Source organism: Oryctolagus cuniculus, chromosome 16 (assembly GCF_051225735.1).
Source record: "Oryctolagus cuniculus isolate XC-2025 breed Fujian yellow rabbit chromosome 16, ASM5122573v1, whole genome shotgun sequence".
NCBI lineage: Eukaryota > Metazoa > Chordata > Mammalia > Lagomorpha > Leporidae > Oryctolagus > Oryctolagus cuniculus.
This window is the reverse complement of record NC_142882.1, coordinates 6,006,108-6,028,271: the sequence shown is the minus strand read 5'-3', so window position 1 is coordinate 6,028,271 and position 22,164 is coordinate 6,006,108. Positions and strand designations below refer to the sequence as shown.

Sequence of the window (22,164 nt, the reverse complement as noted above, 5' to 3'; positions counted from 1 at the left end):
CCTTTTGAGTTTGCCAACTCTGATCTTATTTAGACAAGGTCATGGTCAAAGTGGAAATTCTTTCCTCCTTTCAGAGAAAGGTACCTCCTTCTTTGATGGCCCGTTCTTTCTACTGGGATCCCCCTTGGAAAGATCTTTCATTTAGGTCTTTTTTTGCCAGAGGGTCTTGACTTTCCATGCCTAAAATACTCTCATGGGCTCTTCATCCAGATCCGAATGCCTTAAGGGCTGATTCTGAGGCCAGAGTGCTGTTTAGGACATCTGCCATTCTATGAGTCTGCTGTGTATCCCACTTCCCATGTTTGATTGTTCTCTCCTTTTTAATTCTATCAGTTAGTATTGTCAAACACTAGTCTTGTTTGTGTGATTCCTTTGACACTTAATCCTATCATTATGATCAATTATGAACTGAAACTAATCATGCTGAAAGTGAGATGGCATTGGTACATGCCACCTTGATGGGACTGAATTGGAATCCCCTGGCACGTTTCTATCTTTACCATTTGGGGTAAGTCCGATAGAGCATGTGCCAAACTGTATATCTCCTCCCTCTCTTATTCCCTCTCTTATATTTTAACAGGGATCACTTTTCAGTTAAATTTAAACACCTAAGAATAATTGTGTGTTAATTGCAGAATTCAACCAATAGTATTAAGTAGAACAAAAAAAATACTAAAAGGGATAAAGTATTAAGTTGTTCATCTTCTGTCAGAACAAGGGCTGATCAAGTCACTGTTTCTTATAGTGTCCATTTTACTTCAACAGGTTTCTTTTTGGTGCTTGGTTTGTTGTCACTGATCAGGGAGAACATATGATATTTGTCCCTTTGGGACTGGCTTATTTCATTCAGCATGATGTTTTCCAGATTCCTCCATTTTGTTGCAAATGAGCGAATTCCATTGTTTTTTACTGCTGTATAGTATTCTAAAGAGTACATGTCCCGTAATTTTTTTATCCAGTCTACTGTTGATGGGCAGTTAGGTTGATTCCAGGTCTTAGCTATTGTGAATTGAGCTGCAATAAACATTAAGGTGCAGACAGCTTTTTTTTTGTTTGCCCATTTAATTTCCTTTGGGTAAATTCCAAGGAGTGGGGTGGCTGGGCTGTATGGTAGGGTTATATTTAGGTTTCTGAGGAATTTCCAGACTGACTTCCATAGTGGCTTGACCAGTTTGCATTCCCACCAACAGTGGGTTAGTGTCCCCTCTTTCCACACATCCCCAACAGCATCTGTTGTTGGTAGATTTCTGTATGTGAGCCATTCTAACCAGGGTGAGGTGAAACCTCATTGTGGTTTTGATTTGCATTTCCCTGATTGCTAGTGATCCTGAGCATTTTTTCATGTGCCTGTTGGCCATTTGGATTTTCTCTTTTGAAAAATATCTATTGAGGTCCTTGGCCCATCTCCTAATTGGGTTGTTTGTTGTTGTGGGTTTTCTTTATCTCTTTGTGGATTCTGGTTATTAATCCTTTATCTGTTGCATAGTTTGCAAGTATTTTTCCCATTCTGTTGGTTTCCTCTTCACTTTCATGGGTATTTCTTTTGCAGTACGGTAGCTTCTCAATTTAATGTAATCCAAATTGTTAAATTTGGCTTTGAATGCCAGTGCCTCTGGGGTCTTTTCCAAGAAGTCTTTGCCAGTACCTATATCTTGCAGGGTTTCTCCAATGTTTCTAATATTTTGATGGTGTCGGGTCATAGATTGAGATCGTTAATCCATGCTGAGTGGATTTTTGTGTAAGGTGTAAGGTAGGGAGGGGTCTTGCTTCATGCTTCTGCACATGGAAATCCAGTTTTCCCAGCACCATTTATTGACTAGACTGTCCTTGTTCCAGGAATTGGTTTTAGCTCCTTAATCAAATATAAGTTGGCTGTAGACGTTTGGATTGATTTTTGGTGTTTCTATTCTGTTCCATTGGTCTATCCATCTCTTTCTGTACAAACACCATGCTATTTTGATTACAACTGCCCTGTAGAATGTACTAAAATCAAGCATTGTGATGCTTCAGGCTTTGTTTTAGTTGTACAAGGTTGCTTTAGCTGTTTGAGATGTCCTGTGCCTCCATATGATTTTCAGCATCATTTTTCCACATCTGCAAAGAATGTATTTGGTATTTTGATTGGTATCAAATTGAATCTATAAATGGCTTTTGGGAAAATGGACATTTTGATGATATTGATTCTTCCAATCCATGAGCATGGAAGATTTTTCCATATTTTGGTATCATCTTCTATTTCCTTCTTTAAGATTTTGTATTTCTCATCGTAGAGGTTTTTTAACATTCTTGGTTAATTTTATTCCAAGATATTTACTTGTTTTTGTAGGTATTGTGAATGGGGTTGATCTTAAAAGCTTTTCAGCTGTGGCATTTCCTGGGTATACAAAGACTGTTGATTTTTGTGCATTGTTTTTTTTTTTTACAGGCAGAGTGGACAGTAAGAGAGAGACAGAGAGAAAGGTCTTCCTTTGCCATTGGTTTGCCCTCCAACGGCCACCGTGGCTGGCGCGCTGCAGCTGGTGCACCACACTGATCCAAAGGCCGGAGCCAGGTGCTTATCCTGCTCTCCCATTTGGGTGCAGGGCCCAAGCACTTGGTCCATTCTCCACTGCACTCCCAGGCCATAGCAGAGAGCTGGCCTGGAAGAGGGGCAACTGGGACAGAATCCGGTGCCCTCACTGGGACTAGAACCCACTGTGCCAGCACTGCAAGGCTGAGGATTAGCCTATTGAGCCATGGCACTGGCCTTGTGCATTGATTTTATATTCTGCTACTTTCCCAAAATCTTACTTGAGTTCTAATCATCTCTTAGTAGAGTTTTTTGGATCCCCTAAATACAGAATCCTATCATCTGCAAAGAGGGATAGTTTGAGTTCTTCCTTCCCAATTTGTATCCCTTTAATTGTTTTTTCTTGCCTAATGGCTGTGGCTAAAACTTCCAGAACTATATTGAAGAGCAATGGTACCTGTCTGGTGCCAGATCTCAGTGGAAATGCTTCCAACTTCTGCCATTCAATAGGATGCTGGTCATTGGTTTTTCATAAATTGCTTTTATTGTATTGAGGAATGTTCCTCTATACCCAATTTGCTAAGAGTTTTCATCATAAAAGGGTGTTGCATAATATTGAATGCTTTCTCTGCATCAATTGAGAAAATCATATGGTTTTTCTTCTGCAATTTTTTAATGTGTAGTATCACATTGATTGATTTGCGAACATTGAACCATCCATGCATACCAGGGACAAATCGCACTTGTTCTAGGTGTTCTTGCATTCTATTGGCCATAATTTTATTGAGGATTTTTGCATCTACATTCATCAAGGATATGGGTCTATAATTTTCTTTCAATGCTGCATCTTTTTCCGGCTTAGGGATTAAGGTGATGCTGGCTTCATAGAAAGAATTTGGGAGGATTCACTCTTCTTCGATTGTTCTGAATAGTTTGAGAAGAATTGGAGTTAGTTCTTCTTTAAATGTCTGGTAGAATTCAGCAGTGAATCCATCTGGTCCTGGGCTTTTCTTTGTTGGGAGGGCCTTTATTACTGTTTCAATTTCTGTTTCAGTTATGGGTCTATTTAGGTTTTCTGTGTCTTCCTGGTTCAATTTAGGTAGGTTGCATGTGTCCAGGAATCTATCCATTTCTGATAGATTTTCCTGTTTGCTGGCATACAAGTCCTTGTAGTAATTTCTGATGATTCTTTTTATTTCTGTGGTGTCTTTTGTTATGTTTACTTTTTCATCTCTGATTTTATTGATTTGGGTCTTTTCTCTTCTTTTTTTAGTTAGTTGGGCCAATGGGGTCTCAATTTTGTTTATTTTTTCAAAAAACCAGCTCCTTGTTTGGCTGATTTTTTGTAATGTTTTTTTGGATTCAATCCTGTTGATTTCTTCTCTGATTTTCATTATTTCTCTTCTCCTACTAGATTTGGGTCTGGTTTGCTGTAGTTTTTCTAGATCCTTGAGATGTGTTGAAAGCTCATCTATTTGGTGCCTTTCCAATTTCTTGATGTAGGCACCTATTGATATCAACTTTCCTCTTAACACTGCTTTTGCTGTGTCCCATAAGTTTTGGTATGTTGTGCTGTTATCCTCATTTACTTCCAGAAAGTTTTTGATTTCTCTTTTGATTTTTTCTATGACCTATTGTTCATTCAGGAGCATGTTGTTCAATCTCCATGTGTTTGCGTATGCTCTAGGGATTCCTGAGTTGCTAATTTCCAACTTCATTCCTTTATGGTCTGAGAAGCTGCATGGTATGATTCTAATTCTTTTAAATTTGCTGAGACTTGCTTTATGGCCTAGTATGTGGTCAGTCCTAGAGAAGGTTCCATGTAGTGCTGAGAAGAATGTAAAATCTTTAGCTGTAGGATTGAAAGTTCTGTATATATCTGTTAGATCCATTTGGGTTATAGTTTTGTTTAAATCTACTGTATCCTTGTTGATCTTCTGTCCTGTTGATCTGTCTATTTCTGAGAGTGGAGTATTGAAGTCCCCCTGGACTATTGTATTGGGGTCTAAGTCTCCCTTTAAGTCCCTTAACAAATCTTTTAGATAAACTGGTGCCCTGTAGTTAGGTGCATATACATTGATAATCCTTATATCTTCCTGTTGTATTGATCCCTTAATCATTATATAGTGTCCCTCTTTGTCTCTCTTAACAGTTTTTGTGGTAAAGTTTATGTTGTCTGATATTAAGATGGCTACGCCTGCTCTTTTTTCATTTCTGTTGGCATAGTATATCTTTTTCCAGCCAGCCTTTCACTTTCAGTCTGTATGGATCTTTGTTGGAAAGATGTGTTTCTTGTAAGCAGCAAATAGATGGGTTTTGTTCCTTAACCCAATCAGCCAGTATCCTGAAGATTTCTGACAATATGTTTTAGATTTCTAATTTCCTCTTCTTTTCTTTGATCTGACTGTATCCTTTCCTGTTCTCTGTCTTCTAGGTCCGATATTCTCTCTTCTGCTTCACCCATTCTGTTTGTAAGGCTCTCTATTGTGTTTTTCATTTGATCTATTGAATTCTTCACTTCAGTCACTATCACAGTTTCCTGTTGTACTAATTGTTTCGTTTCATTTTGATTCCTCCTTAATATTTCAATTTCACGAGAGAGATTTTCTATCTTGTCCATTAAGGATTTCTGTAGTTCAAGAATTTGTTTTTGAGAACTTTTTAATGCTCTTATCAATTTTTTGAGATCTTCTTCTTGCATTTCTTCTAACTCATCATCTTCATAATCTTGAATTGGGGTGTCTTTTTCGTTTGGGGGCGTCATGGTGACTTCCTTGTTTTTATTGCCTCGGTTTCTGCGTTCGTTATTTGGCATATTGGAGATATTTGGTTTCTTCACTGTGGTGCTTTTTCTTGTTATACTATGACTCTAGATTAAGTGGACTATCTGTTTTTGATGGAGCCTTAGGGCTTGAGATGGGTGTGGCCTGAGAGCTCTGTTTGGTGTGCCAAAGGTGACACTTCCAGGTTAGGCATGGTAGATCTCTCTCTCTCTCTCTTTCTTTCTTTTTTTGATTCAAAAGGGAAGTAATTCTGCACAGCTGAACGAAGTTGGAGGTAGTTAGCAGGCAAATGATATACCCACAGGAGCCAGAGATGGGAAGCTCTTTCCCAAGGACCACACAGGGAATCTGTTCGGCCCTCAGGGTGGGCTCAGATTCTCTTTCACTCTCCCACTGGGTTGCCAAAGTTACGGAATTGTAGCATCTCTGGAGAGTACTCACGTGAATTCCATGAGTTCTCTCCCCCACCGTGTCTTTTTTCACAGTCTCAGTTCAGTAGAACCACAAATTTACTAGGTCCTAATCTCCTGTTAATTCGCCCCACCAAGAGTCAGGTTTTTCTGCTAGGCTCAGGGCCGGTGCAGACCTGAGGTCACTCTGCTTATGACGTATGTCTAAGATGGCACCTGCTCTTTGTCTTGCTCACCCTTGAGAGGTGAGAAGAGAGAGAGAAACCCGTGTCCGTACCAGTCACCTTTTTTTTTTTTTTTTATCTCTCTCTGTCTTCTAGTTAGCCTGGTGAACTTTTCCCTCCGGGGTCGTTCCCTCTAGTCTCCTCTCTCCGCTTGCCTTCCGGTGTCTCGGGCTATTGAGGTTCGGCTCACCTCGCGTTCCAGCGCTGGTGTGTTGAGTCTGCCGCTGGTGTCCCGAACTTTGGGCTCCCACGCTCTCCACGCAGGTCCACTGTGAATCACACGTTCCGGAAGAGTTTCTTCTGCTGTTTCCTCCCCTACTCTTCCTTGAATCTGCAGTATCTCCACTTTTATTAAACTGTCTCTCCCTGGACTATCAGTGTCCTCCCTTCCTATTCCACCATCTTGCCTCCGACCGAATGCACAGTTGCTATATATTATTTTATATACAGTTTTTTCCAGAGGAAGTGACAGTCTTTCAGTTCTTGGTTCATGTTGCAACATCATATGTATGTATGTATGTATATTATATAGATATTATCTCTATATTTTATATATAGGTGTTGTATAACCATGTATAGAGTTTCTATATATTGTTTGATATATAGTGTCCATAAATATTTGCTATCCACATTGGTCATTCATACTTTGTACATAGAATGAGGTAATTTGGAAACCCTAGCTGAATGTATCAAATAATATTTAGTTTTTTATTTCATATTTTTCTGTTTCTCTCCTCATTCTTCTACCTGTCTGTCAATTGCTCATCCTCTCATTTCTTTCACCATCTTCTGCCTGGTGCCAAATGGTCTAGAAGGCTATTTGATACACTGGGCATTTGTGATCTGTTTTATGCCATTTTGATCTGTTTTATGCTGTATTCCTTATCTCTAAGAAGAGTTTATCAGGAATTATTGTATATTCTAATATTGGTGAATCTAACATTGGATGGTATAGTGTCTAAAACTATTGATAGTTCAATATGGCTTGTTTTCCGATTATCATCAACACAGGTATTTTCTCCTGGGTTTGCATGTCTAATATTTGCACTGAAATATTCCAACTATATTATAAAGCTGACTTTAATATTAAATGAGAAATGAATGAATAAATACACTATTGAATGTATAAAATCTGCAAACAGGGGAAGACGCTGTGGCACAGTAGGTTAGCGTCCTTGCCAGAAGCTCCAGCATTCCATATGGGGGCCGGTTTGAGACTCGGTGCTCCATTTATCATCCAGATCTCTGCTATGCCCTGGGAAAGCAGCAGAAAATAGACCAAGTCTCTAGGACTCTGCACCAGGAACCCCTGGCTCCTGGCTTCAGATCAGTGCAGCTCTGTCCAATGTGGCTAATAGGAAGTGAACTGAACAGATGGGAGACCTCTCTCCTTCTGCCTCTCCTCTCTCTGTGTAAACTCTTCCAAATAAATGAATAAATCTTAGAAAACAGCAAATGTGTAACTCATTTTATTAAAACATGAATATTACAATGTCCACCAGGTGACAATGAAAACACAGAAATGAAAAGTTTCAAGGAGAGCTTTTATCTGAGATCAGTTTGTGTTTGTGAACATGAAACACAGGCTAAGAAATTTATACACAGTATTATTTTTGAGGAGAGGAGGATTAGGACAAATGTGAGTGTGTAGTGGATATAACCACCACTTCTAACTATGACATCCCATGTGGGTGCCAGTTCATATCCTGGCTGTTCCACTTGGAATCCTACTCCCTGTCAATGATTCAAAAAAAGCAGTAGAAGATGGCCTAAGATGCTGACACTCAAATGGACAATTGAAATGATCTTGCTTTGACATGAACCAGCACTGGGCCACAGCAGATATCTTCAGAGTCTATCACCAGATGGAAGGTTTCTCTGATTATCCCTTCCTTTTCTGTAATTGGTGCTTCAGAACAAAACCATTTTAAGAGAAACATAAACTGTTCATAAGAAGGTTACATTCTGCAAGTTATTTTATAACATCAGAGTGCAAAATGGGTTTTAAAATCTTTTTTTTAATCTTTTTTTTTAACTTTTATTTAATGAATATAAATTTCCAAAGTACGATTTATGGATTACAATGGCTTCCCCCCCATACCGTCCCTCCCACCCGGTTTTAAAATCTTAATCTCTAACAACTGAAAACTGTGAGACCCTTAAGAGCTACACTTCAGAACATCTGTATTCTTGGAAACTGTTCTATCCCTGAATCCTTTGAAAGCATTCTTCTCAGGTCTGAAAAGAATAATGTAGCACTTGGGGACAAAGATGCAGCCCAGGAGCCCTGCACTGGAGGCCAAGATGGAGAAGACCTCCACAGCCACCATGACCTTCCCCTTGGTGCTGTGGTAGACAGGCAGGAAGGTCACCCAGACACTGCAGAACACCAGCATGCTGAATGTCAGGAACTTGGCTTCATTGAACGTGTCAGGCAGATTCCTGGCTAGGAAAGCCACAGTGAAGCTTGCCAAGGCCAAGGAACCCAGGTAGCCTAGGACACAGTAGAAGGCAGTGACTGAGCCCTTGTTGCACACCAGGATGATGTGGCCATGCTCAGAGTGTGCATCTGTGTTAACAAATGGAGGAGAAGTCCCAAGCCAGATGCCACAGAGAGCCAGTTGGATCAGGGAGCAGATGGGAATAATGGAGTTAGGTACCCCTGATATCAGCCAGTGTCTCATCCTTCTCCCTGGGGCAGTGAAATTGAAGGCCAGAAGCACAGTGATAGTTTTGGCCAGGACAGTGGAAACAGCCATGGTGAACACTACTCCAAACGTGGTCTGCTGGAGGACACAGGTGGTTGTGTTGGGATGACCAATGAACAGTAAGGAGCAAAGGAAGCAGAAGATGAGGGTGATGAGAAGGATGTAGCTGAGACAACGATTGTTGGCCTTGACTATGAGAGTGTCTCGGTGCTTCAAAAAGACCCCAAGAACAACAGCAGTGAGGACAGAGAAGCACAGAGCTGTGCAGACAAGGGTCATCCCCAGGGGATCTTCAAAAGACAGAAAGGTCACTTTTTTGTAGAAGCACTGGTCTCGCTCTGTGTTGGCATACTGAAGATCTGGACACTTCACACACTGGTCCATATCTGGTGAGAAACGCAATTAACATCATCTCAAGTTCAGTTATTCCTGATTCACAAGTACCTTCTAGAATACCCAACGTAGCTAGTTTAGGCAAATGGTCCTTATTTGATGTGAAAGAGAGCATATAAAATGGCATATAAAATTGTTGGCAATTATTTATGTCCATTTTCCTCATGTTAGCCAGAGTTAATACTTCATCTTCCTAAGTACCTTACATAATGATGAGTACATGCTCTTTTTCTCCTAACAAAGCCCTAAGGGCTAATCTCTGAACCTATTCATGGTGCTTTAAAAGCATACCTTAGCCTGTGTTATTTTAACACCACAAATTCCTTCTTCATTGTTTCTTTGGATTGGGAACTGATGATCAAGGTGCCAGAGGGTTCCATGTGTGGTGAGGGCTACTCTGCCCTTATACAGGGCATATTCTGCTGCACGCTCACTTGGAACAAAAGCAAGCAGCAGCCCTCAGTTTTTAAGTTTTTATTTAATGATTGCATTTTTCATACATTCACCTTTAGGAATATAGGGGTTCTTTTCCCTACACCCAGCCTCCCACTCCCACTCCCATCACATCTCCTTCTCCCTCTTCCTATACCATCTCCTTCTTCATTATGGTTCATTTTTAGTTTGATTTTAAATACAGAGGACCAACTCCATGTTAAGCATAGATTTCAACAGTTGGTATCCACACACACAGACCACATATAGAGCACTGTTTAGGAACAAAATTTGCAGTCGATTCTCATAGTACAACTCATTAGGGACAGAGGTCCTACATGGGACTAAGTACACAGTGCCCTCTGTTGTTACTTGAACAATTAACATGTTTATATATGTATGATGTCAGTGATCACCTGAGGCTCTTGCCATGGTCTGCCAAGCCTATGGAAGCCTTTTGTGACCAGAGACTCCATCGGTATTTGGACAGGGTCATACACAAAGTGGTTGCTCTCTCCTCTCTTCAGACAAGAGTACATCCCTTTTTGATGACCCTTTCTTTCAACAGAGGTTTCACAGAGATCCTCCATGTAGTCTATTTTTTGCTGCAGAGTCATGGCTTTCCATGCCTGAAATGAGCCCTTCTTTTAATGGTGCTATTCCCTCTGTACTCTCATGGCCTATTCGACCACCCAATTGTTGCAGTCTTTGTTTTAATGAGTGTTCATTTATTTATAATTTACATGAAAGTCAGAGTTTCAGAAGGAAGAGGAGAAGCAGAATCGAGAGAGAGAAAGAAAGAAGGAGAGGAGGACAGGGAGAAAGGGAAAGAGGGAAAAAGAGGAGGGTAGAGATCTTCCCTCAGTGATTCACACCCCAAAAGACATTAATAGCTGGAACTGGGGTGTTTTGAAGCCAGCAACTGGGAGCTTCTTCTGGGCTTCCTGCATTGGTGTGATCTCTGAAACTTGGGCCATCTTCAGCTGCTTTCCCAAGCATCAGGAGAGAGCTGCATTGGAAGTGAAGCAGCTGGGACTGAAACTGCTGACCAACTGGGATGCTAGCATCCCAGCCAGAGGCTTAACCTACTATACCACAGCACCTGCCCCAGGTTCCCACTCTTAAAATCATGGACTGGGAGATATGCTTTGTGAATTTTGGTTGCACAGAAATCGCCTAGCAATCTCCCTGAAACATATCTCTTTAAGGTAGAATCTGGATTATGTCATGATAGGGGAAAGCACTGATTGACAAACCACCATTAGAAGGCAAATGGTCAGGTTCTAGAGAAACACAGAACAGCTGTACACTTGATACCAGCTGGATTAGTTTCCACCCTTGAACGTTTTCATCAAAGAACACACTAGGATGCTGCCTATAATCAAAGTCAGTCTGTAGATCAGCTTGAAACTTACTTGCATATTTCCACTTTCCTGTCTTTTTATCCTTAAACATGAATTTTCTCTCCAGCCCTGTCTGCATCCTCTTATGTTCAATATATTGTTCCATCGATGACTCATGTCTCAACTTGCAGATTTCTTCCAATATTTAGTTAGTCTTTCCTTTGGATATTTCATACTTTTTAGACATTACAAGTGCCATCTTTCATAGGTTTGTTTTCCAGAATTGGTAAGGAAAAGTAACTGCTTTGTATAATTTGGTATACCAGCACTACTTAATTCAATTACCGATTCACTGATTTCAATACACCATCCCAATATCACTTTAAATGATGCCACTTTTAAATCTTCCTTTTTAGTAAGTTGAATGTCATTCTTTTTTGACAATATGCATGGAGCCAAACCTCCTGTGTAATTTTCTGTAGAAGTTGCGTTCTTTTGTCAACTTTGTATCCAATCTTCAGTTGTAATTTCCATGTTTTGTAGCATTCTAAAATACTCTTTAGGATTGAAAGCTAATCCTTCTTTTTGTCATGTTTGAGTGGTTTTGTTCTTTGTTTACAATTCATAGATCACTTAGATTTTATTAACTATTTTTCTTCAGTTATGCTAATTAATATTGCATTTTTCATGTACTATAAACTGAATTAGATTTTATGAAGCTCTTTGGGCATGATGTAGCTTATTTAAAAAATACTGTTGGATTTACATTGCTTGAGATTTCAAATGTATGAATTTATTTCAATAACAGCGTCTTACAATTTCATTTTGCTGAAATATCTAGCAGTATTTGATCCATCAACTTGAGATGTCCCCATAGAAGAAACAGAATTTTTACATTTTTCCTGTTCTCCATAGGAGTTGAGAAAATATCTGAAAATTGTTTATCACAATTCAAGTATTGGGAATTATTTTAATAACTGTGAGGATATTTGGATTTTTCAAATATTGCTCAACATATTTCATAATATTTCTATCTGAGAATATCTGAATTTCTTCTATATTTTTCAATGTATCAGAATTAAATGATTAATAAGCTCTATTATTAGTATTTTTATATCTAAATAGACCTCTTCAGCTCTCTTTGTGTATACACACACACACACACAGAGTAATTTTATTGTTCGCACTGTTCCATCTTGCTGAGGTTCATAAATCTTTCTTGTTTATGATCACCAATTTTAAATTCTTCCAATTTTTACTTACTTCAATTTCCTTATAATGTCCACATGTTACCTTCAAGGGCTTGTGCTGAATTTGCAGTCATTGACCTACCTTGGTATGCATACTTATTTTTTTTTAAAGACAGAGTTACCAAGGGAGGTAGAGACAGAGTGAGGCCTTCCATCTGCTGGTTCACTCCCCAGATGGCGGCAGCAACCAGGGCTGTGCTGATCTGAAGACAGGAGATTCTTCAGAGCCTCTTATGTGTGTGCAGAGGCCCAAGGACTTGGACCATCTTCTACTGCTATCCCAGGCCACAGCAGAGAGCTGGATCAGAAGAGGAGCAGTTGGGACTAGAACTGGTACCCATATGGGATGCTGGTGCTTCAGGCCAGGGCTTAAGCCCACTGCGCCACAGTGCCAGGTCCACTATGCATACTTATTACCATGTATGTCAGGTTGAGTTCTTTTGATACGAATTTTATAAATGTGTGTACATATGTAAGCATAAGAATGTTCTTGAAGATTTATATTTTGAGCAGCAATGACTTTTGTCAAAGGCTAAGATTAGCCCCATTTATGATATTTGATGAGTATTATCCTCAGGATGATATACTGCATGATTTCTAAGATAGTTTTTCACATAACACACAGTTTGTGTAGAGTTGCACTTTCTCACTCCAAGCATGCTACACTTGAATTTGGTGAAAGGAGTTTTACCTGTATAAGCACAAGGAACCCAGACATGAGTTTTCCTATACTGAATTAGCACATACACCACACTACTCCCATGGACTGTACTCTGTTTCCAAAACCTTTCATTATCAACAATAAGTTTCAAAAATTAGAATTATACTAAATATATGGTACAAATAACTACTCATACAACACAAGGAAAAACTGGAAAATCTTTATGATGCATGTGATGCATAGTTCTGATTCATGAAATAAATCTTAGAAATGCCACACTGTTTTATGGGGTGAATATTCTCCAATCTTGGTTTCTATTCATTTTTTACCATATGTATATCAGCCTGAACTCCAACATGGTCAGCATTCCAGAGACATTCAGTCTTTTATATGCTTTCAAAAATAATATAGGGAGTGTATTGTGGAAAGTTTTATCCTTTTGTGGATTATTATTGATTATAAGGAATAATTTCTACCTGAAGGGGGGAAGACTGTTCTCAGCAGTCATATTCCACATACTTTCTTTCCATGGATAAGTTGATAATTTAAGAAACAGGTGGTAACTTCTCCAAGAGGCAGGCACTGACTTACCTGTCTGATTGGAAATCTCATTCTCAGGACAAGGTGTGCAAACAAAACAACAGACAGGCTTTCCCTCAAGAGGGGTTTTCCTGAATCCAGGGCTGCAACTCACACTGCATACCGAGTGTGGAGTCTGAGAAAAATCAGATGAGTGTTGGTCATAGTTCAGACTATTACTTAAGTTCCAAGTAGAGGGTTTTCAAGTCCTGCAAACTTATTCACTGAAACTGTAAACATCTCTTTCTGACAAAATGACTACATTCAATTTGATTTTCTTAAATAGATTCAGAAGATGTGGTGGAAAATGTGTGTGTACTGTCCATCCTCAGACACTAAAAACATAAGAAAGTATTTGGATTGGAAGGGGAGTGGTTTAATGTCTCTAAGTGTCTTTTGAATAAGCCATACTGCACATACTCCCTTAGCAGTTGGGGGGTAACAATGTGTCATGTGAACCTTATGATCAGTCCAACTTACCTCTGTAATTCCTGTGGCCCACTCTATCAAATTCTCAGAGAGAGACAACTGTTCACTCTGTGAAACGTATGGGGAAAACCATCCTACTTTAACCTTACGTCCAAAACCATATGGAAAATTCCAAAAGTTGAGAATGTCGTATTCAGCTTCCCAATTTTTCCTGTGATTCAAATTCACTAGGTCACCAGCTGGATTGGTAAACTGGAGATTCTTCAGAAACGGGTGCAACTGAAAAAATGCATCATATTCTCATGAAGACTGCCAAGCAATAACACATGAAACCCAGGTAAGAGAAAACCTCTCTTTGTCTGTAATCACAAATGAACGATAGAACCTGTTTAGAACCACCCAATGAATTGAAGTAAAAAAAATAAACCTGATGAGAACTACATCAAGGTAAGTATGATTTCACTCATTTTTCTACAAAAACAAGTGGAATCAAAAATATCTAGCTGTGAGATTCAGACCATTTCCAACAGTGCAGTCCAAGCTACCAACACTCATTTTCTCAGTGTACCTTGGACAACTATTTGTAATAACGTTACTAGAATAAAGAACTGTGCAAATTATATGAGATCCCTTATGTTCATTGTAGATGAACATCCTCAGTAACATTTGGACCTGGAAATAATTACTGTACTGCTGAAGTTGAAAATGGAATAACACAGTCTACGTATTTCACATGTCAAAATTAAATTGACAGAATTGGAGAGTATTTTTAAGTCACAGCACTGATGCTTATCCAAGAGAGCTGCCCACTTTTCATTGGAGCCCTTTTGCTAATGACAAATTACAGGCAGAGGCTCATTTTTATCTTGTGTTTTGCAGAAAGGTTCCCAAGCTACTTGGATTGAACACCTGCAGAAACTCTTAAGGGGATCACTTCAGGAGTACATGTCAATAATGGAAACCAAGTTACCTGCCAGGGAGAAAATGCCACCTTTGCCCCATTGTTCACTGGCTGCATTTCTACCTCTTGTAGAAGCATCTCATGTATGCTGTGGGCCACAGCATACACAGCATTGTATATGTTGTAACTCCCATCACTCATGCTCATTTCAAAATGATGCGGAGGCAAGGATTCCAAGGAGGCATTCAGTGGACAGTTCTGCAAAGTTTTACAGGATGTCCCAGTAACTGAGCAATTAAAAGCCAGCGACCAGAATCTGGAGAGGTAAGAGTCTTCGGGGTACTTGGAAGGGTTAGCTCTCTGAAGAAAGTTTTTGAAACCAGAGATCTCACTATGCTGGTGTGAAAAAATGAGAGTCCCATGGAATGAGTGGAGCAGGAAAGGTTTCTCAGAACTGGCAAAATCCCATTGTGAAGTGGTGACCCAGACTTTCCATGTCATTAACTGCCCCCATGATTGAAAGCTGGTGCCTATGAGTGACTCAGTGACACAGAAAAGAATCACCACATTTGCTGATGATTTTAGGATCTGGATATGAAACGTACTTTGGAATGAAGAAAGTGACTCTACAGTGGCTGGGATCAATTCCACAAAGTCTACACAGATGCCATTCTTCTGTAACTCTACTTTCAAATCAGACATAAACTGAATACCTTTTGGGAGGTCTGAGATGGCCAAACCCACCCAGGTCCACCCAAAATGGAGCATCAAGGAGGCCATGCCATGGGCCAGAGAAGTGTCTTTGGGTGCCAACTGATAGAGGGAAGAAAACTGACCACTGTCACTCAGAAGAGGTTCAAAAGGCCCAAGGGTCAGCTAAGGGAAAAGGTAAGAAATCTGTGTAAGGTTATTGTCATAGTGTAAAACATTATTCCTGAAAAATTAAGCAGATAACGGAAGTGTCAGATTTTAGAATATTTAATTTTTATCATTTCCCAGTACATAAAAGCTTCCTAGTTCATGAATCATTAGACTCACAGGTTGCAAAAACATTTCTCCTTTTTACTCACCCACACTTCTTCTTCAGAACAAATGCGGCTAATCCACAAAATCTCTGCATGTCTTCTCTTTAGATCACATACTGTGTCAAATGTATAAGGTCTCTGTCATTTTAATTTTTGGATCTAAGTAAGGCACCTAAGATGATGTACTTTATCCCACTTTTTTACTACACACTCACCTGTGGAATTTTGTAGAGTTCCAGCAGTGTCCCCATTTGGACAGCAATGCTGCTTTCTGATATTACAGCAACAGACTTGTTCTGTTTCCTACATGTGTAATTAGGAACGTGCTTTTCCAGTCCCACAAGCCAGATGAAGGGGTTCTCCATCACAGTCATATGACTGTGCATGACATTATAGAGACCAAATCCCAAGGTCATGTTGGGTAAAAGATAGGGGTTTTTGTTGATCTCTTCAATAGCGAAAACCAAGGCCAGAACATACTGGTAGTTTTTGGACTGAAACCTGCATGAAAGGCACAAGGATCTTTAAGGGAAAATCCTCCAATTAAGATTATCATCAATTCTGTGATTACTGTGAGAGATGGAATGGTCATGGCCAAACATTCATATGTTCTAATCCATATGTGTAGATTTGCTGAGTACAGAGTGTGAACTGTTGTATTTGCAGGACACATGTCCTCACCAGAACCAAAGCTGCTACCAGCTTTTACTGGTTTCCAAGCCTAAATGATTCTGAAAAATTAGATCTGCTTTTACATCATAATGTCTTGGGCATGTTATCCCATGGTTCTCCATGTAGCCAAAGAGCATGATCTTATTTTTGGATGCAAACCTCATCAATTTTAATCATCTCTGGCAACAGCTACCTCTTCTAAGTTTTTATATTTCATATCTAAAGTAAATATTACAACAGGCTCTGGAATACCCTCTCTAAAGTTCATGCACACCTAGGAGTACACTCCAGTTGTCAAAGAAAGCATGACAAGGAAAGTCACATCATCTTTAGCACTGCCTCTAAATGTTTCCTACATCCACAAACTACAATGATTCTTCATCTTACCACATCATTAAGTGCTTCTTGAAATAGCAGTCATACGATCATAAGGCTGCAGGTTGTAAAGGGAAAAGAGAGTAACTCAATTGAAGGCTATGTGTTCAAAAAGAGGGATGATGTCACAGTACTGAGAATGGTAGATGGGAGTCTGTAATTGATCCTGAAAAATCTCTTCCCCATCACACTTACACATCAACAAGCATCACAAGCCAAGAAAATAAAATTGAATTCAGAGCTTGAAAGAAGGAAAATAGTGAAAAGGGAGGAGCACTTTAGAGAAGCTGGAAACACTCCCTGGCTGAACATGAATCACTGGGCTATGAGGCACCTGATGCTTTACAATTAAGCCAGCCATGCATTTAGAACACTAAACATATGTTAAAGTAAATCATTATGAGTAGTACCAGTATTTACTACAAACCGGCCTTCTTCACTCACGTTTTCCTACAATGTTGAATATAAATAGCCTTACATGTGAAGGAAATGATGCATTTCTACTTTTCATTATGAGTGATATCAGTATTTACTGCAAACAGGCCTTCTTCACTCAACTTTTCCTACAATATTGAATATAAATAGCCTTTCATGCAAAGAAAATGATGCATTTCTACTTTCTAGGATCTGACATTTCACAAAAAATGCAAATGAGGAGCCCCTTGTATTTATTTCTGATGTCCTGTGTGTTAATTCCTTAGGAATAGACCAGGTCACGAACACTGCTTGTTAAGGGTCACTGTGTGCTCCAGAGGAAGTGACAGTTTTTCAGTTCTTGGTCCTTGCTGTAACATAATATGGATATATGTACGCATATTATATATGTATTCTCTCTATATATCTATACATAGGTATACTATAACCATGCACACAGTAGCTATATATATATAGTTTTTTATGTATATATAATTTGCATACATATTTGCTATCCAAATATGTCATTCATACTTTGTAGAATGAGGAAATTTGAAAATCATTACTATGAATCAAATAAAATTCAGTTTTGTATTTCATATATCTGTTTCTCTCCTCATTACTATGACACTTCCATTGTTCCGCATCCTCTCATTTCTTTCTCCAGCTGCTGCCTTGTACCAAAATGTCTAGACGGCCCTTTGACACACTGGAATTTGTAAGAGTTTATCTCTTTTATGCTGTGTTCTTTATCTCTAAAAACAGTTTATCAGTAACTGTTGTATATTCTAGAGTTAGTGAAGCTAACATTGGAAGGTATAGCACCTAAATCTATTGACAGTTAAGTATTTCTTGTTTTTCCAAGTATCATCAACACAGATATTTTCCCTGGGTTTATTAAGATTTGATTATGATCTCCAGTTTGCATGGCATACATCTTGGAGGAACTTGGGCTCTATTCATAGCCTCTTTTCCTACTACTGGAAAGTCACTATTTCCTCATCTCCATCATTAAGGGTACACTTAAATGATGTGCTGCATGCATAACCAGGGGGAATACTACTACTAATGAATAAATATTTCATGAATTGGACCCCATGGACACATATTAAGTTAGGTAAATTTATAAAAATCAATGTGAAGTGAGTAATATTGCTACACCAAGCTAGTATCCATTAGATTTTTTTCAGCAGAGATATTTGGACAAATGCCTAAAATACTGAATCAGTTTCATCACCTTGGTGGCAACAACTATACTTCTGAAATCCATTGGCTTTAATGATACTGAAATGATCTATGTCCTAATAGCTACCTTCTACCAAAGTTCTATGCAGAGGCAACCTACTTCCTGTAGCCTTACAGTAGAAAACAATTAGAAAATTGTCACCCTCATAAACAGGTTTGAAGAAAACAATTCCGCTGTCCTACAAGATACTATATTCTGCGTGCATGAAATTTATATATGCTAGATATGTATATGAAATATTTATATTTAGTAATAAATAAAGGATCTTCAAGAGGGGCAAAAACAGAATAATCCCCCTTAAGAAATCTATTTTGCCCAGAAAAGGCAGAATCAGGGAAACACTATAAATGTAGTAAATTACAACCATTGAAATTCTTATGGGTATATTCATCAGTAAAATATAATTATTATATTTGTGCAAAGCTGTTACCCTGAGATTACTTTTACATAGAAAAAAATTTTGAATCTTTTCTCCTTTACAACTGTAGAAGAAATGAAGTGTTCTCATGGCCCCAAATCTAGTACGTAGCAGAAAAGAGTGTGAGCACATGTGGAAGAGCTCATGTAATTCAGTTCATTCATTTCAGTGCATGGGTTCTGTAAGAATCTACTACTGAGGCACAATAGGCCCCTGAGCTGATGAAAGTGGACAGGGAAGGATAGGAGGATACCGACCAGACTCTGGTTCCCCCTCTGATAAGACAACATTTCCCTGAGCCATCCACGGTGCCAGGCAGAAAGAAATGTCTTCCTCATGCCCCAAATCAATTACCAGCAGTTTTTAGGAGGGACAGAAGATGGACCTGGCAGGGATACAGAACATATTTGCCTATCCATTTGCAGACCCAATAACAAGTAGCTAATATGTAAATAAATGGAAAATGGTTATGGCAAGGAGAACTTACCATCTGAATCTGCGATATTTGATGAAACTTCTCTCGATTCTGGGAACATCATATGTGTAAATGTGCAAAAAAGCAGCGATCTCAATATCTCCATCCTTGTAAAAACTCTGTTCCATCTGGGAATAGCAGTCGTGACCATCCTGACATGTCACAAGGAGATACAGCTGCAGAAAGAGCAAGAGAAAAATCAAAGAAAACATCTGTGAAAAACCCTATGAGACAAGAGCACTGGAACATGCAGGGTCATGCAGGTGGATACATAGTGTGTGTGTGTGTGTGTGTGTGTGTGTGTGTGTGTGTGACTGCTTGAAACAAGTCACTTTAATACTGCTCCATCTGACCTCTTTCCACCAGCTGTCCACTCGTCCATGGGGGAATCTGATACTTTTCTGCCCCGAGGCTCTGTAGTTCAGGTCTTCTGTCCTGGTGAAAAACACAAGTAGAAAAACATGTTTGTTAATCATCCTCTTCACCTAGGTGCCAGGATTTCCTCCAAGTCCATGGAGACAAAGATTCAAGGAAGAAACCCCTGATAGTTACATTTGTTGCAAGGGTTTGTCAATAAACCACTCCATGAACTTTTGAAAATTATGTACCAGGATTGCATCAGAGGGCATGAAGGGAGGCATCAGGTGAGGCTTTCAGTAAGCTTTCAGACCAGAAATCTCCAGTATCACACACTACAATAACTCAAAGTGCAACAGGGCAGCCTCCCTCAACCAGTGTTCTGGGCAGCCACAGATCACTTTGATAGCACATAGACCCCAAACCAATCCTGTTTACAGAGATACCCACTAGGACATGTGGTTTTCAATCACTGTGCAACCAGTAATCAGCCTGAATTCAGATATGTCCATTCTGCATTTCTAATCACTTCATCTTTAGTTGTAAAACATAAAAAACTTCCATGTTGCTGTTAACCATGGTAATCCCATGATGATCTGCTTTTGCACCTACAACCTTGGTTGGTGCTCACATGAGAACCTGGGACTATTTGAGTACTTATACCTTTTTTACTCTAAGCAGACAATACCAGCTGGAAGTCACCTCTTTATTCCCACCACCACAAACACCAAGGTCAGGATCATGCCTGCAGACACCTGTACTTCTTGAATGCAAGTGACTTTCAGGATGCTTATGTAGGACACCATCAGGGCAGCTAGGTACCATTAAACCTTTGCCAAACCACAGACTGGGCAAGACGAGAGTGAACAAAATGGATATCATGTCCTATGAGGCAATAATGAGGATCAACACTGACTAATCATTTGTGCTTGTATACCTGTGTGAGGTATTGCCAATAGAATAAATCTAATAAGGGGGGTAAGAAGGGCATATATGCGAACTCTATTTTTCCACTCAAAAGTTTTTTAAACTGAAATTACTGTAAATGTGGTGGCTAATATTTTAAGTAAAACACATTTTTCATTGCTTAGCCACTTCTCTGATGCCATTAGGGAGATTTTGATTAGGGGTACACGCAAAGTGAATGCAGTATAGGAACAAAATACACAACAGAATTCAGTGACTTCCCTAAAATTGAAAATATAATTTCTTGATGAGTTAAACTTATTACTGGTACATTGATGAAGCTTGTTGTCTATTCAGTTAAACAAGAAACATAAATCTAAATCAGAGAACAAGCATCCACTGTTCTCTCTAATGTGTAGGAACTAAAAATAGAGTCAATCTTAATGCACTCCATTCACTGAAAATAAATTGGGAATGGAGAGGATGAACACCATGCAATGAGGAGGCTTCAGAAAATTCATGGAAAATGTGTGTTATGAAACAGTTATGGACGATTTTTTTTAAAAATTAGCACCCAGATTTATTCAATATTTTTGCTTAAGTGTTTCTTTCATATTTAACATTTTCATCTTCTATATCCTTAATGCTGCATTTGACATTTTTTATAGTTTGTGATGAATGCTTCAATTATAGAACTTCAGACTTAATTCAAGGAAATATATATTCTAATTGCATAAATTTATATGGAATCTGAAATCATACATTTATGTCAAGTTGAACTTTAGCAACAACATCATAAAAGTTGATAATATTTTTTCTATTTGAGACTTTTTATAATTTATATTGAAGTCCAATATCATGTAGGTTATTGCAAAGCAATTTCCAAAAATAAAAATATGTGGACATTTGAATGGGTAGGTACAGAGTTCTCTGTGTGTACAGGGAACACACACATGAACTTACACTCATTCTACATCGAGAACACTGTCTCCAATGGACTATCCTGGACTATCTTCTCAGGCTCAATACACTTCAAATCAAAAGTAGAAATTGTCCCTTTTTCCCCATATCCTCGCCAGCATCTGTTGTTGGTAGATTTCTGTATGTGAGCCATTCTAACCAGGGTGAGGTGAAACCTCATTGTGGTTTTGATTTGCATTTCCCTGATTGCTAGTGACCTTGAACATTTTTTCATGTGCCTGTTGGCCATTTGAATTTCCTCTTTTGAAAAATATCTATTGAGGTCCTTGGCCCATCTCTTAAGTGGGTTGTTGGTTTTGTTTTTGTGGAGTTTCTTGATCTCTTTGTAGATTCTGGTTATTAACCCTTTATCTGTTGCATAGTTTGCAAATATTTTTTCCCATTCTGTCGGTTGTCTCTTCACTCTCCTGACTGTTTCTTTTGCAGTACAGAAACTTCTCAATTTGATGCAATCCCAATAGTTGATTTTGGCTTTGACTGTCTGTGCCTCCCGGGTCTTTTCCAGAAATTATTTGCCTGTGCCAATATCTTGAAGGGTTTCTGTTGGTGGGAATGCAAACTGGTCAAGCCACTATGGAAGTCAGTCTGGAGATTCCTCAGAAACCTGAATATAACCCTACCATTCGACCCAGCCATCCACTCCTTGGAATTTATCCAAAGGAATTTAAATTGG

The 22,164-nt window shown here is 39.0% G+C and overlaps 1 protein-coding gene across 1 annotated transcript in view; it reads right to left on the bottom strand.

Annotated features, from left to right (window-relative positions):
* Positions 1-8,085: 8,085 nt before the first annotated feature.
* LOC149121427 (vomeronasal type-2 receptor 116-like) overlaps positions 8,086-22,164 on the bottom strand; it is a 42,641-nt gene continuing 28,562 nt past the window's right edge. The window contains exons 4-9 of the mRNA XM_089316325.1: positions 19,260-19,423; positions 15,863-16,148; positions 14,692-15,498; positions 13,773-14,000; positions 13,305-13,428; positions 8,086-9,020 (exon numbers count right to left, since the gene is read on the bottom strand). Coding sequence (XP_089172451.1) covers positions 8,086-9,020; positions 13,305-13,428; positions 13,773-14,000; positions 14,692-15,498; positions 15,863-16,148; positions 19,260-19,423 — 2,544 coding nt within the window. The remainder of the gene's footprint in view (positions 9,021-13,304; positions 13,429-13,772; positions 14,001-14,691; positions 15,499-15,862; positions 16,149-19,259; positions 19,424-22,164) is intronic.